Source organism: Carassius carassius, chromosome 16 (assembly GCF_963082965.1).
Source record: "Carassius carassius chromosome 16, fCarCar2.1, whole genome shotgun sequence".
Taxonomy (NCBI): Eukaryota; Metazoa; Chordata; class Actinopteri; order Cypriniformes; family Cyprinidae; genus Carassius; species Carassius carassius.
In genome coordinates, this window is record NC_081770.1 from 9,166,871 (window position 1) to 9,184,415 (window position 17,545).

A 17,545-nucleotide genomic window follows, 5' to 3' on the forward strand; every position below is an offset into this window, starting at 1 on the left:
ATTTTTTATTGGCCATATGAGTGTAAAATTAATTTGAAGGAATATTAGACTGGTTCAAACTAAGCTTCTGTACTGTATATTGTTTGATTTATGTTGTGTTTAGGACAAAACCTGTAATTAGGCTCTCTAAGTATATCAAATTTTGGATTTAGATTTATCGTCCAATATATCGTTATTGGCTTTCAGATATAAAGAATTAATGGTTATCGGTTTCGGACAAAATTTTCATATCAATGTATCCCTATTTTGGAGAGCAACTACTCCTAGTCACCCCTTGTCATTTCAAAGATTTGTATAATAGAGAGCATGTCAAGTAGAAACGCCTCATCCATTTTGTGATTTTGCACCCATTTTGGGAGATGCGTGCGCAGTCAGTAGTGAGGAGCCAGGCAAAAGTATAAACATTACACTACAGAATCAAGTGACGAGACCAATGCTGCAGGGGGTGCCAGGAATAGTCACACTCACATTTGGAAATATTAGAGTCCTAACTGTACTCAAAAGAGCACTGATATACTGACTGGTGATTGTTGGTAATGCCAGTGTAATAATTAATAAATTAACCATACTGTTTTTATAAGAAGTGAACAAAAATCTGTTTTATGCTTTTCGGTTTTATATTTTAGTGTGTGTTAACTTGCGTTGGTAACAAGTGAATCTTACCTACTCCACCTTTCTCAGCTCCAGTGGGCGTCTCTCAGGCAGAGCATCATGGAGCCGGCTGGGGTGTTGATCCACCTAACACACAAGGTAAAAGAGCATTCATTAGGCATGAGGAAATCAACATTTAAAGACAATCTAATATATATATATATATATATATATATATATATACACACACACACACACACATATAATTACATTATCTGTTCAATCAATAGTGCAAACCTTTTCTGTCCTGAGACCTTCAGGGAACCACCAAGGAAGAGAGGAGAGTATGTTTCCTACAAATTATATTTTTACATATATTGTGTTATGCTGTTATGAAAATCATCATCAGCATTTAAGTTTTTACTTACCAAAATCCAGTCTTGAGTATTGTACCATGCAAGTCATTTATCGATTTAAATGATCTTCTGTATTGCAGCAAGGGCAATTCTGGAAACACTAGAAAAAATGGACATGAAGATCAACCACCTGACTTCACTTGTCCAGTCTCTAGTGGGAAACAGACGCATTCTACCACAGATGCAGAATGACGAAGAGGATGACGACTTTCCACTTGCATCTATTGAAGAGCTAGACCGGCTGGAACAAAGTTTAGTTGACAGAGGGTTTATGCAGAGAATGGTAAGAATCAACTGAATTTTCAACCTACAACTAATAATGAAATACTGTACATGTTTACACGCTTGTCAAAAGTCTGAGATTATCAAGATTGTAAAAAAAATAATAATAATAATTAAAGAAGTTTCTTCTGCTCAGCAAGGCTACACTTTATTTCAGAAATGCAGTGAAAACAGTAACAGTTAAATATGATTAAACCTTCCCATTTTAATATATTGTCAATGTCAAATGTATTTTTTCTGATCAAAACTAAATTTTCAGCATCATTACCCCAGTCTTCAGTGTTATATTATATTCTAATATTCTGTTTTTCTGATTGGTTAACAGCAATTATTATTGGTGCTCAATTATTGATAATGGTTATTATCAATGTTAAAATAATTTTTGCTGCTTCATATATTTGAAGAAACGGTTATCCTGTTTTTAGGATTATTTGATGAACAGTTCATTATTTAATGAACAGAAAGTTCAAATGAAAGTTCAAATGAACAATTTATTTGAAATGTGAATCTTCTGAAATGTAATAAATGTGTTTGTCATTTTTTAACATTGCTGATTAAAATGGTTACTTACCTAAACTTTTGAATGGTAGTTCATCACAGTTTCCACAAAACTATGAAGCAGCACAACTGTTTTCAATATTGATAATAATCAGAAAGGTTTATTGAGCAGCAAATCAGCATAATGATTTCTGAAGGATCAAGTGCTGCTGAAAATTCAGCTTTGCAAAGCAGGAATTGCTTTTCAAAATAGAAAACAGTTCTTATAGTCAATGAACAGACTTTCAAAAACATTACAAAATAAGAATTATTCCAAACTTTTGACGGATACTAAGAAAAGTACAGAAGAGGTACATCTCTATGCTCAAATATTACTTAAAATTTACCTGTTGAAGGTGAGGAGATTATCCATCAGTGGCGGGCCAACAATGAAGAAGACCGTGTGGAGAATCTGCTTCAAGGTCTTCACCACGAACGTCGCCAGGGAACTGAACTGGTGCGGGAGAGGAGACAAGCGGGGAATAAAGGCATCGAACGTCGGCTCACTCTTACTAGGCAAGTTCAAATGTTGTACAGATATGCATTAGATTTGATGGCGGGAAGTTAGCCAGTCAGGTACGTTAAGTACTTGCTAACATGTTCATATGAGGTAATAATCAAACATGTGGTAATACCAACAGCAACGTGTCGTTTTCAAAAATAGTTAGCAATTATAATAGTTTGTTAAGAACTTAAAATGAGGTTTAAACGTTCAGTTAAATAAGTATTGACCAACCACAGAAACGTGCACGAAACAACGTGCTCACTACCTAACAGGTGATTTTAGGCTACCAAATAAAGTCAGGTTAAAATAAATCCATTTGTAAAATGCACATATATTAAAATTCCAGTTCATGATCATGCAATGTTAAATCACACATTTGCAAATTTACTGTCTGTTCCTATCGGATGCAAGAGTAGCCTATACAGTCACATTATGCTGCTGTGCTGTAGTCAAGTCACCTTAATTTATATAGTGCTTTTTACAATAGAGAGTGCATCAAAGCAGCTTCACAGTGATAAAATAAAAATAATACAACAAAGTTTGTTTCTAGAAGAAAATTGCCTCATCGTCCACATTAAGTAGGCGTAAGGCAGATCAATAATATAGTTGATAAATAGATGTCCCCAACTAAGCTGTCGGCCTATATACATTGAAAAAATCAATGACTCATAAAATGTGCTTTTTTGCATTAAGTGATTGCAATACATTTATTTTAGCTAAATTTAAAATAAACATTTAGGTGACTTCAACATTATTTTTTTTATTTTAAATGTAGCTAAAACACATTACAACCACTTTACAAACATTTAGTAAATTCAATTAATCATTTTTTTTTTCTTCAGTTTAGGTCTGTTGATGGCTATAATATTTTGACTATACTGGGCTTGTGTTTGTGTGTGTTGGCGGAGAGTGGAAAGACGGCATCCAGCATCCGGCCTCCGGCCTCCGAGAAGCAGGCGAGGGCAGGGAATCGCGTCCAAACAACGTTTACCGTCTCTGGTGGATCGCTGAGTCGACGTGGGTGTCGTTGTGCCTCCTGTTGCTGCTGGTCTGTGCTGGCCGAGGGATCGCTGAATCGACGTGGGTGTCGTTGTGCCTCCTGTTGCTGCCGGTCTATGCTGGCCGAGAGATCGCTGAATCGGCGTGAGTTGCGTTGCCTCCTGCCGTTGCTGAGGTGGGCCGGGTTGGAGGATCGCTGTACAGGCCTGAGTGGTGTTACCGGGCTGAGCGATCGTTTGACAGGCCGAACGTTATCTCTCCTCGTTGTTGAGGTAAGCCGGCTCAGGGGATCGCTTGTCAAGTGCTGCTGTTGCTAAGCTACATTGATTGCCTGTTGATGAAGGTTCGCTGGTTAAGGTGCATAGTTTTTCTCCTGTGTTTTGATGTTTCGGAGTAAGCATCTGCCAAGGTCAGTGGCGGATCTAAATTTTGCATGGGGGGGCAAAGGGGTGGCAAGAGGTCTTGGCAGGGTGGCAGGGGTACATGGAATCCCTATATATGAATTGCTTTAAAAAAAAAACACAAAAACACTTTTAAACTACATTAGTTATTGTTTAATCATGCCCTTACACACTACAACGTTTTCTAATTCACAACACACACACCAGTTATGTTTAGACTACTTAATTCTATTGTATTTGTTATTTCCCCAGTTGTAACCTGGTTTCATTGCTGTGATATCTGAGAGGAATTGGATTTAATAGGACTGCTTAGGCTTAGCTAATCAAATGATCGATCTCCTAACTGGCACTGTATTGTGTGTTGTAACGTAACAGCCCAAACTAAAATTGGGTATTTTTATTTAAAGTAATTAATTAATTATTAAAGCGATTTAAGGGAATAAAGAAAAAGAAAGGCTTGTTGTATTAGTGAAATAATTGTAACTATTTGCAACTAATATTTTATTTTTAATTTACATAAATGAATCAAGGAAATTATAGCATATTTTCAATTCAAAAAGGCAAAATTTAATAAATAAAAAAAGTTGAACTTTTCTATTGTAAAACAGTCAAATATTAAATTATCTACTTATATTTTACCAGGCATTTGTTAACTTATATAATAATTTTGACATTGATGAGCTAGACCGCTGAACTTTTAGTCTTCATAACAACAAACAGAGCGTTGCGTAATGTAGTGCATCAGAGCAGCATCAATAATAATATCAAGTGAATCTCTTATCTGCATCTTAAGTTTATTGCCAATAATAATGACATGTTTGCGAACGTGAACTCGGTGAGCTCGCGCAAAACACATCTTCAGCACAGCGACTCATTTAAACGCCTCTGATTGGCCGATGTGATCAACAGACATGTCTGTGATTGGCTACAATGCTCAACATTGCAAAAGCCCGTCAAAAGTACCTTTGATGCAAAGGGAAAAATATAAATAAAAATGTAATATGCACTGTTCATGATTAATCGCGGCCGCTGTAATCTTATTCACATTTGTTTTTCTGATGAATTGTTTTGCTCTGTGAGAAAGACAAGTTAACAAAATATTCGGGGCTTTACTAAAAACTTTTGGGGCTTAAGCCCCATTAGCCCAGCCCTAGCGCTGCCCCTCAATATTTTATATTTATATCTATATGTATGATAGTTTTCTTCACAAATAAGACCAGATCCATCAGTGACCAATTCTCCACACCGCAGACTGAGGAAAACTTCACAATGACCGACGCACACTCTTTCTCCTCCTTCTCCCCACTCTCAGAGATGGACGTCTCCAAACTTCTCCTGTCCAATCATCCTACTACTTCCGATCCCCACACACCTCCTTCAAGCGATCTCTTCTTCAGTCATACCTTCGCTTACTCACGTTATCAACTCCTCTCTTCACTCTGGAACATTTCCCTCAGCATTCAAGCAGGCTCGGGTAAGCCCACTGCTCAATAAACCATCTCTAAATCCAGCGCTTCTTGAAAACTACAGACCGTTATCCCTTCTTCAATTCATTGCAAAGACACTTGAGCGAGCTGTGTTCAACCAGTTTTCTATGTTCCTTGTACAGAACAACCTCCTGGACAGCAACCAATCTGGCCTCAAAAGTGGCCACTCAACTGAGACTGCTCTGCTCTCGGTTACTGAAGCCCTGCAACTAGCAAGAGCAGCTTCAAAATCCTCGGCACTCATCTTACTGGACCTTTCTGCTGCTTTTGACACCGTTAATCACCAGATTCTCCTGTCCACCCTCAGAAAGATGGGCATATCTGGAACAGCACTCCTGTGGGTTAAGTCCTACCTCTCTGACAGGTCCTTCAGTGTGTCTTGGAGGGGTGATGTTTCAAAGTCACACCACCTTGCTACTGGGGTTCCTCAAGGCTCAGTACTTGGACCAGTTCTCTTCTCCATCTACATGACATCATTAGGATCTGTCATTCAGAAGCATGGCTTTTCTTATCACTGCTACTATCACTGATGACCCGACGGTACCTGCTCGCATTTCAGCCTGTTTGAGTGACATCTCTAGCTGGATGAATGACCATCACCTTCAGCTTAACCTTACGAAGACAGAACTCCTGGTGATTCCAGCTAACCCATTGCTTCATCACAACTTCTCTATACAGCTGGGCTCATCAACCATTACTCCTTCGAGGACACCTAGAAACCTAGGAGTTGTGATGGATCATCAGTTAACCTTTCACAGAACACATTGCTACAACTACCCGATCCTGCAGGTTTGCCTTATACAACATTAGGAAGATAAGACCCTTCCTGTCAGAGCAAGCAACCCAACTTCTTGTCCAAGCTCTTGTTCTCTCCAGACTGGACTATTGTAATGCTCTCCTGGCGGGCCTTCCTGCATGTACTGTCAAGCCTCTGCAATTGATCCAGAATGCAGCAGCGAGGGTTGTCTTCAATGAGCCAAAAAAAGCTCACGTTACTCCTCTCCTCATCAGGTTACACTGGCTACCAGTAGCTGCTCGCATCAAATTCAAGGTACTGATGCTAGCCTACAAGACGACCACTGGCACGGCACCAACATACCTAAACTCATTGGTTAAATCTTATGTGCCCTCCAGAAGTTTGCGCTCTGCAAGTGATCGACGCCTTGTGGTACCATCCCAAATAAGTTCAAAATCACTCTCACGGACCTTTTCCTGGACTGTGCCCAGCTGGTGGAATGACCTCCCAATCTCAATTCATACAGCTGAGTCTTTACTCATTTTCAAGAAACATCTAAAGACTCATCTTTTTCGCCTGCACTTAACCAACTAACACTAGCACTTTTCCTTTTCTTGTCTTTTAATTTTATAAAAAAAAAAAATAAAAAAAAAACTACCTATGCGTTCTATACTAGACTAACTGAGACTTGTCATGGCACTTGTATACTGTTGTTGTTCTCTTGTTGACCTGACTGCTTCTATTGTTCTCATTTGTAAGTCGCTTTGGATAAAAGCGTCTGATAAATGATTAAATGTAAATGTAAACATAGTTTCATGCCACAGAGCTTTTCTTAAAACCCACTGACAGATGACAGACTTGTGTTCTTAGCTAAAAAACTTGTAAAAATAAAATCCTTATCCCAGTTGCATAGTTTAAATTGTGAAATGCACAGACTAAAAAGTTGACATAATACACTTTCTGTACTTGTTTTGCACTAATTTAGTTACAGTACATATAGGCCTACATAGGGCTGGACGATTATGGCCTAAAATCAAAACCTCGATTAATTGAACATTTTACCTCGATTACGATTAATGAACGATTATTTTGTTTCGGTTTTGGTTTTTTTTTGCCCTCATAGTTCACTGACAAGGTTTGTACTGTAAATATGATTGACTATCAGCAGTTATTTTATCTATGTTCGTAACATTTCTTACTAGGGTTGGGTATCGTTTGAATTTTATCGATTCTGATTCTTATCGATTCCTAGTTTCGATTCCAATAAGATAAAAAATCCAATATAAAATTAAGTCAAACATTTAGATGTCAAACATTTTTACAAAGCATTCTGTTGCAGCTGAATAACATGAGCAAAAATAAGCAGCCTACAAAAACTGCAAAAGGAATTTTGCCTGTGATTAAAAAAATACCATAGCCAAAACAACTAGATTAATATAACTTTCAAATATTAAAGTGTTAAAGACAAGTAATAAGATAGGTCAGTAATAAGAAAGGAACAAACAAATCGATTAGCAATATCATAAATAAATACAACTAAACTACATTTCAGGTACAGAAACTGTAATTAAAAACACTGCATAGTTTTCTTTTTATAAATAAAATAAAGATTAATCAAGTAAAGTTATTAAATATATTCAGTCAAGATCAGTAAATGATTTTCTTTTGTTCTTTGATTCACATTAATGATAGGCAGCGTGTTTATTAGGCTGTTGTCTCTTTAAGCAAAAATACTGCACGTGTGTTTTCTTTCTCATCTGTTTACATTCACGTCAGACAAAAACGGCTGTGTTTATGATGATATACTGATGTAGTTTTCTGTATCATAGTTTCGACTTGGAACAACCTTTTCTACAGTTAAAATACACAGAACAGTCCGAGAACTGACACAAACCGGGAACCAGCAGCGCGAGCGCCGACCGCTGCTCTCTGTGCACGCGCTTGTGCTTCATGTGCGCTGCATACAAACATGCTATAATTAGTTTTGAGATTCTAAGCTACTTTAATGATAAATCACAGGACAGCACTGACAACTAGTTTATGCGATCTTCATAGCTATTGTTTATATGAGTGATTGTGCCACAATGCAGCTGCGCGAACATGGGAGCTCGATATAATAATACACATCCGATCATCTAATCGCTTAAATGTCCAAACCATATAACAAAAACAACTGCAAAGTTTAGTGAAGACGCAAGGCTCACCGCTCACGCGCCATCACTATGTGTTAAACCGGCGTTCACCTCCGTGTTTTGCTTTTATGCCTCTGACTGGACGGGGCAGAGTCATGTGGCTACACACGCGCTAGTATGCTTTTAACCCTGGAGAACCCACAGGGTCAAATTTGGCCGCTGTTAATTGCTGCTACCCAAAATGAACCAACAAAAAAAAAATTTCAAATTTAACTTCAAAAGCCCAGAGTGCCACTTCTGACCCCTGCATAGAGACACCTAGTGGATCAATATTGAACTCACAAGTGCCAGAGTGGTAGTAACAAGATGGCTGACCACATGCTGTTTTGTTGAGCTGGAAACCTACCAAAACAAAATTGTCTTCTCAGCAAACCAACGGTTGGTAAAATTGTGTGTTTTTTGTTAATCTATTTAGTATTAGCTTGCAGAATGCCTAGAAGAACGTTTTATATTGTTTTTGGTTAAATTAGCGACTCTGAGCTAGTTCAAAAAACGATGGGCCAAAAATGACCCTCTGGGTGTATGGGTTAAAAAAATGTCGGGTCAAAAATGACCCTTTGGTTCTTTGAGTGAGAAAAAGGTTCTTGGGTTCTCCAGGGTTAAGGGGGAAGTGTTAACAGGATTAAAAAAATGAAATAACCGACATGGGACAATTACGTCGGTTAGAGGTTATGAATTTCAGTTTTTATTACTTTTCGATTAATCGTCCAGCCCTAGGCCTACATGTGTTCGTTTAATAAAAAGCAGTAAGTGATCACTTGGTCTGGATTTTTTTTTTACCTGCTTAAATTAGCAGTTTAATCTAAATAGTTTTTTTTTGTTTTTACCTTCCCTCTTTGCGTCTCTAAACAATGCTGTCTCCTCGCTAGTGAGAAATGTCATGTGTAGCCTTAAAGTTGTTACTATAGTTACTAGTTACTAGTACTAGTTGTTAGTACTATTTGTTACACTATATAGGCTAACTGATCAAATCATCAGGGCAGCGCTGATAAACACCTTTTGTACAAACTGTGTGAACATTATTACCGTTAACTATGCGAAGTGATATGGAAATGTAATGCGGTCAAGAGAGCTGCCTGGAACTATGTTAGCCGTGCGTTTCCCAGAAAATAATTGCATACCTCTGAGCGTTCATCAGCCAATCAGATTCAAGCATTTAACAGCCCCGTAGTAGGTTTTTTTTAGTTAATGTTACAAATATTTTCAATTATTGCTATATGAATATATCAATTTCATTCTGTTCTGCAGTGGTGTTTGAGGTAAAAATTGACTGGTACAAGTGATGTTACAGTGATATCTCACTGGCAGCCTCAGTCTCAATCTCATCAGGGGACGTCACATTAGCATTGGCCATCAACATAGGATCAGACGGATTAGGGGATGAGTCATTTAAATTACCCATCTGTAATAAAACACAGATTCACAGAAAGTAAATGAAGATTATGTAGTTGCACATTATGCTTTTTCTTGATGCACCAACATTTTCTCTTCCTCAGTGTAAATAGACTTAAGTGTTCATATATATCTCACCTGATCACTGGGTTGTGCTGCGGTGTCTGTTTGAACAATAAAAATTTCAATTAAACACACTACTTTGAGTAGAAAAATACTTTTACATCTTTGAAAGATTCCTTTCACACTTTTTCCATCTTGTTAAATCATCTGTGTGTAATACTCACTATTCTGTCCTGCTTGAAGACGCTTGCGATAGTAAATCACACCAACAGCAGCTGCAGTCACGAACAACAGAACAACACCAACACATATTCCTGCTACAGCAGCTGAAGACAGACCTGAATCTGAAACAGATAAGGACAGACATCATTACTACATCAAGAACGATAATCGGTAGTTACATCAATGTTGGTCATATTTGAAATACTGTATTTAAGATATTTACCATTAAGATATTTAAGTCACTACACCACTAAGCACATGCTTCTATGGGCAAAAAAAATAAAGTTATTTTTTAATAAATTATTTTTATATTTGGGAGTGCACAGGAGTGACAACCACATTCTAGATTCTAGAACCAAACTCATACCAGTAGATTTTCAGGAGTCGCAACTGCATTTTTGGTGAAGCCATACTGTGTGAACAAAACTTTCTGGACAACTAGTTTTCTTTAGTGTCAGTCCCAAACACTGACAGTGTGAATGTAGCCAGTAAGCGGTCAAGGACACCTCAGTCATGTGAACTGAAGGTGGAGAAGATCTCTGTACATTTACTCTCCCACCCTACAATTCCTGGCTGTACTTAAACTCTGAACCCACAACCTTTTAGTTACAAGTTCGACTCTCTAACCATTAGGCCACAACTGCCCTCATTTAACTTAATTTGCTTAATTTTACTTTAATGTTATTAATTTTACATGTTAATAGCATTAGACTTGTGAACTGGTTTGTTTGTTGTGACATTTTGAAGCGTATTCAAAGGTCATAGATCGCAATTATATTTTAATAATGACTTAAAGCTCAATTTTGACCACTATAAAACAATTTACTGGAATCATTTAAACATGTCAAAATGTATTTTAAAATTGCTTCATGGAAAGTCTGTGAAAGACTAAACTTTACTCACCAGTGACAGTAAAAATGAATGTTTTCAAACTGGTGACACTGACGCTGTTCTGAAGGATATGGCTGATGATCAATACTTTATATTCTCCAGAGTCTGTGTTTGTGATGTTCATGATGGTCAGAGATCCAGTCTGATGATCCAGCTTCAGTCTTTCTCTGAATCTCTTTTTACACTCATCATCTGTACAGATCTTACTCTGATCTCCAGTGATTACAGCGATGAGAGAGTTATTAAAATACCATCTCATCACATAATTAATTGTTTTTATGATACCAGGATCAAAAGTAACAGATTCTCCCTTCTTCGCTGATATTGTCTTCACTTTATCAGGAGAATCTGAAATACAAACCGACAGCTGCTTGAAAGATGTTTTCTGGTAGACACTCCATCTTGACTTTCAACATGAAACACAACATTAGTGAATGCATTTTGTTTCAAAGATGAATGTTTCATTAAATGTCTCACCATGAACAGTAACACTGAAGGTCTTTTCACTGAAGCTGCTGCTCCTGAAGATCTTCAGTTGATAGACCCCAGTGTCTGCAGTGTTGATGTCTGTGATGGTCAGAGATCCGGTTTGTTTCTCTAGATTCAGTCTGTCTCTGAATCTCTCAGTGTCTTCATTACACTGAACATCTGTACAGATCCTGCTGAGATCTCCGGTGATTTGAGCGATGCGGGTGTCATTGAAATACCATAAAATCTCTTCTTGTTGTGTTGTTGTAACATTAGTGTGTAGAGTAACTGAATCTCCCTCCGTCAATGATACTGTCACTCTGTCAGTAATAAAACTTAAAAACACCTGGATAGAGAGCAAAATATAATTATGAATTATGCCGGGGGTAGTGGGACATAATTATTTAGCAAAAAATAATCATTAAAATTATAATTGATTCACACATTCACTCATCAGACAAACATGCTTGAGTCTCATGAATGATCTTCAAAAACTTATTGAACACCCTTTATATATATATATATATATATATATATATATATATATATATATATATATAATACTATGTGTTGAACCGGCGTTTACCTCCGTGTTTTGCTTTTATACCATTGACTGGACGGGGCAGAGTCATGTGACTCAGGGGCAGCTCAGTGACACACGGTAGTATGCTTTTAAGGGGGAAGTATTAAAAGGATTAAAAAAACGAAATAACCAACACGGGAAAATTACATCAGTTAGAGGTTCTGAATTTTGGTTTCGATTACTTTTCGATTAATCGTCCAGGCCTACTCTGAAGTGAATAATCCCTTTTCTTTATAGCCCTCTAAAGCACAATATAAGTCCATATCTCATTAATGCTGCAGTAAACTGGGTTTTATATTATGTGAGCATATAGTATGGGATGTCACTTATAAGAACTGAAGATTGTTTTTTTTTTTTTCTGCTTATTAGAAATGGGGTCTTTATAGCCCTCTAAAATGTGATAATGTCCCTTATCTCCAAAACGCTGCAGTAAAATGGTTTGATATGAGGTGTGCATATAGTATTGGACATCCTGAATAAGAACCAAAGATTGTTTTTTTTTCTTCTACTTATTAGAAATGTGTTCTTTATACCCCTTTAACGTGTAATAATGTCCCATATCTACAAAAGGCTGAAGTACAATGGTTTGACATTGTTTTTTTTTCTACTTATTAGAAATAGGATCTTAATAGACTTTTAAAGTGTAATATTATCCTATATCTCGAAAACGCTGCTTTAAAATGGTTTTATGTGAGGTATGTGGGATGTCCTCTTTAAGAATTGACCTTTAATTTATTCTACTTATTATATAAAAAAAAGTGTCTTAATTCCCCTCTAAATCGATGAATTTCCCATATCTCGTTTTCTAAAAATGTAAGTTGAAAAAAAATTCTTCACATATCACATCTGAGCGTCTCTGTTGGCCCTGCTTGACGACGGTGTTTTTCTGAAGTGCGGCAGGCTTGACTCAGAAATAAAATCTCCGATTAAAGCAGAAAAAGGTTACCGTATGATATAACAAATTAAAACGGCAGACAAGTTGATCTTTTATCATTTATGGTAATTTGACGAGCTCTGGCGGGAAAGTTTGAGCTAACCTACTTTATATAAACTTATATAATAACTATTGCAAAGTTCTAGCCATGCAGCATAATACGCAGTATGCCATTTATTACTTTGTCGTTTATAGAAAAGTGAAAGTAACAAATGTTTTACCATGCACGAAGAACACACAAAATGTGAACAAAAGAAAAAGACCCATTCCATAATTTTTCTAAAGCCTCTTTCATCTTGTTTATCTTCTTCTTCCTTCTTCTTCTTCTTCTTCTTCTTCTTCTTCTTTTGGTTTTATGGCGGGTTGCGAACCAACTTCAAAGGTGCATACCGCCACCTACTGTGATGGAGTGTGAAAAGAATGAACTAATTTCTATATCCTATAATATAACCCACACTTCTTGATGAATTTTATGACTACATTTATCTGTTTCCTTGAATTTGAACTATCATTTAATATATTAGTTATATTGAATTCCCGGCAACCTACTGCTTGAAGATCTTCCTTAAGAATCCTCCTTTCTTCTTCATATGCTTTACATTCCTTAAAAACATGTTCTACCTTCTCATCTACCAAACAAACCTCACATAAACTTGTGTTGTGCTTCCCTATAATGTGTAAAGTGTAATTTAAATTAGAATGTCCTGTTCGTAAATGTGTAAAAATAATTACTTCTCTTCTACTTAAATTGAGACTTATTTTGCTTTTCTTTACCGTTTTTTGAATCCTATAAAAATACCGCCCCTTATGACATGTATCCCAATCTGTCTGCCATTTTTTATTGCACGCTTCTAAAATTAACTGTTTACCTTCTGATCTACTGAGTGATATGTTTATATTTGGTTCTTCCATTTTTAATGATTCTTTTGCTACTTTGTCTGCTTCCTCATTCCCTTGGATTCCCACGTGTGCTGGTACCCACATAAATCGAATTATAATTCTCATTTGTTTTAAACTGTACAACATGATCATGATTTCTATTAAAATGTCAGTTCTATTTGTTTCGAAGGATTGTAGACTGTTAAGAACAGCCATTGAATCAGTACATATTATTACTTTATCAGGTCTAACTTCATAGACCCACTCAAGTGCCATTAAAATCGCTATCATCTCACACGTATATATTGATGTACCATTTGTTATTCTTCCAGCCTTTTTCACCTCAAACTCTGTAACATAGAAGGCAGCCCCTGTCCTGCCATTATCTACATTCTTTGATCCGTCTGTGTATATTTGAAGAAATTAATAATGTGTGTTTTTGATATATTCACTTACATATGTAATTAAACTAACAGCTTCACTCATTTCCCTTCTATTCTCGTGTAATTGTGTATCTATTTCAGGTTGTGCTATTAGCCAAGGTGGAATTGGGGACATTATCACTACTGGAGCAAACGATATCAATTCTAAACCACCTTCATTAACCCACCCCTTTATTTTCCAAGCAAATCCTTTACCGGTTACATTTAAAATTTCCCAGCAGTCATTCAGGACTTCCCTTACAGGATGATTATCCCTTTGTCCCTGAAGATTTATCCAGTATGCCATAGCTAATTTCTGTCTTCTTATATATATAATGGCATTTGTGATGTTTCTACTTGCAATACTGCAATTGGCGTGGTTTTAACTGCTCCTATAATAAGTCTTAATGCCTTAGCTTGCATGACATCTAGTTTCTTTAGCAACGTTGATGATGCTGACTCATAAACAATGCATCCATAATCTAGTGTTGATCGCATAAGACCAACATAAATGCCCTTTAATGACTGTTTGTCAGCCCCCCAGTCTTGTCCTGCTACTGCCCTCATTAGGTTTAAAACTTTAGCACATTTCTTTAATACATAATCTATTTGATCCTTCCAGGTTAATTTATCATCAAACCACAATCCTAGATACTTAAATTTTGACACCTTCTCTAAAGAAGCCCCATATAATTTTAACCTTTTCTCCCCTTTAATTTTCTTCCTAGTAATCTTCCTTCTTCTTCTTCTTTGATGTTTTATGGCGGTTGGCAAACCAGCTTTAGGTGCATTTACCGCCACCAACTCCATGGAGTGTGGAGCATTGACGGTAATGACAACTTAACTAGGGAACGCAACAAAACAAAACAAAAAAATAAATAAAATAAAATAAAATAAAAAACAAAGAATAGGTAACTAACCCACGTTGTAATTGTTTAAATAATATTAATTACCTCTGTATCTTTGAGATAACCTGTGAAACATTTCTATATCCACAACATCTTTATTAAAAAATTTCTGAAGTGAGATCTGATTTGTTTCTATATTAATTGATTCTGTAAGTTGTAATCTTTCCTTATCATATCCTTTACATTTTATTAAAATATGTTCAACTGTTTCAGGAAGATCACATTTTATTCAAAGTCCAGATGTTAACCTATTATAAATAAAGATTGGTTAAGTGCAGTGTGCCGTCTACTTTCTATTCCCACAAATTCTCCTTTCATTTCCAACTGTTCTTTGAATATTATATAAATGTCATCCTTTATTCTCACCATCCCATTTAATTTGCTACATATCTTTTAATGTTTTTTTTAATTAGCCTTTTTATTTCTAATTTACTCATTGGACTATTAAATTCTATGTCTGGACGTTTTAATGTTTTTTTTTTTTTTTTTTCAATCTGATCCACCACTTCATTACCTTCTATGCCTATATGTGCAGGTATCCATAAAAAATAAATAATTGTTTTTGATTGTATTCTGAATAAAATCTGTAAAATGTCTGACAAAATGTCTTGTCTAGTTGAGGATTTTCCGCTCTTTAAACTTGACAGTGCGGAAAACGAGTCTGAACATATTACTACTTCCGGTATATTAATGTCTTCAACCCACTGAAGAGCCAAAAATATGGCAATCATTTCTGTGGTATAAACTGACAGATGATTAGATGTTGTTTTTGATATTCTATACCTGAACTTTGGAACATATATTGCTGCTGCTGTGTGTCCTGTTTCAGGATCTTCAGATCCATCTATACGAGTTTCTGATATATATTTCTGATCTAAATATTTCTGTACTATTGAACTTTTAGATTCTTGTCTATTTTTATCATTTATACTCACTAAAACGTGAAAGTCAACCACAGGCATTGGGAATAACCATGGGGGTGTTACTGGCAACACAACAGTATTGCCAACATCACAATTACTTATTCCAATTTCATGTGCCTCATCCAAAACTATTTATATTTACATATTCATGTTCCCAACAGTTTTCTAATACTTTTTTGACTGGATGTATTTCTGAATGCCCTTTTACAGTAGTCCAGTATACCAGTTTCAGCTTCAACCTGCGAAGCTCCAGTGGCATCTCATTCATTTTAACCTGTAAAGCTGGTGCAGGAGAAGTTTTAAATGCTCCACAGCATAATCGCAATGTCTGGTTTTGTATTTGATTTACCTTATTTAACAGAGATGCTGATGCTGTTCCATAAATCATATTGTACTCCCATAATCTAATGTAGATCTTATAAGTACACAGTATATTCTTTTTAGAGACTTTCTATCAGCTCCCCAATCTACTCCCGCTAAACACCTCAGTATTTATTCCTCTTTTACATTTATCTACAATCTGTTGAATGTGTTTCGCAAATGTTATCTTTGAATCCAACCAAATACCTAAAAATCTAAATTCAGATACTTGCTCTAGCTTTTGTTCATACAATTTTAACTTAACAACTGGTGTTTTCTTCTTTTTTGAAAAACATGTTATTTTATTCTTTTCCACTGATATTCGAAATCCCACATTTCAACTTCTTTAATAGCATTCTGCATGCTTTTTTCTACATACAACAAATTTATACCTCTTTTCCATAAAGCCCCGCCGTCTGCATATAACAACTTACCAGTCCCTGGTCCAATGGTGTTAAAAATATAATTTACCATTATGTTGAACAATATAGGGCTGCACACACTTCTTCTTCTTCTTCTTCCTCTTCCTCTTCTTCTTCTTGATTTTAAACGGCGGCTGGCACCAACACAAACAGGTGCATTACTGCCACCGTCTGCTCCGGACTGTGGAACAGAGTTTTAAATTCTATTTATCAACCCCGTCCCAGTCTCTCTTATAATTTCAAACAATACTTTACTATTTATTTCACTTGCCCATTTTATTTAAAGCTACTATATTTTTTCCCCCTCTTTCTCGTTCATACTTAACTACATTCAAGAAATATTTTATATAATGTTTTATTTTATTTATTATTATTATTATTTTAAAGTTATTCACCTATCTCTCAGATAAAACAAATGTTAGAATAGTATTAATGCTTTTGATATTATTTTCATTTATTATAACTCTAACTTTTGGATTCAATATAGGCCTATTGATAATCTTTTTTTATCATACTTGGCAATTTTCTTTTTTTATTCAAGTGTAAATTCTTGTGTTTTTAAATTCTTAAATTCCAAGTACTTTTTTTTTTTATCTATGATGGGTATAAAAAAAAGAGAAAGAAAAAAAAGAGAAAAAAACATTAAAAAGTTAACAATTGCTTTCAATGTTTAACCCTATATAATTTCCCCTCTCTGGTCTATGTTATTTATTTGTTTATTTTCATTTGTTCATTTATTTATTTACTTTCTGTCTTGTAATATTCATTTATTTTTATTGATTTATTTGTTTGTTTATTGGTTTTTATGTTGTTGTGGTTATGTGCTTGTTTTTAAGTGTTTTGGTATTAATTAAAATAAAAAAAGTGTTACGTCCAGATTGCATGGAGAGGGAATTTTTAGGTGCATACCCCGACATACTGTACAAGAGTGT

General features: G+C 35.8%; 1 protein-coding gene across 1 annotated transcript in view; it reads right to left on the reverse strand.

Annotated features, from left to right (window-relative positions):
• Nucleotides 1-8,866: 8,866 nt before the first annotated feature.
• Nucleotides 8,867-17,545, reverse strand: part of LOC132160281 (uncharacterized) — a 159,623-nt gene continuing 150,944 nt past the window's right edge. The window contains exons 4-6 of the mRNA XM_059570028.1: nt 9,826-9,945; nt 9,677-9,702; nt 8,867-9,548 (exon numbers count right to left, since the gene is read on the reverse strand). Coding sequence (XP_059426011.1) covers nt 9,432-9,548; nt 9,677-9,702; nt 9,826-9,945 — 263 coding nt within the window. The 3' untranslated portion in view covers nt 8,867-9,431. The remainder of the gene's footprint in view (nt 9,549-9,676; nt 9,703-9,825; nt 9,946-17,545) is intronic.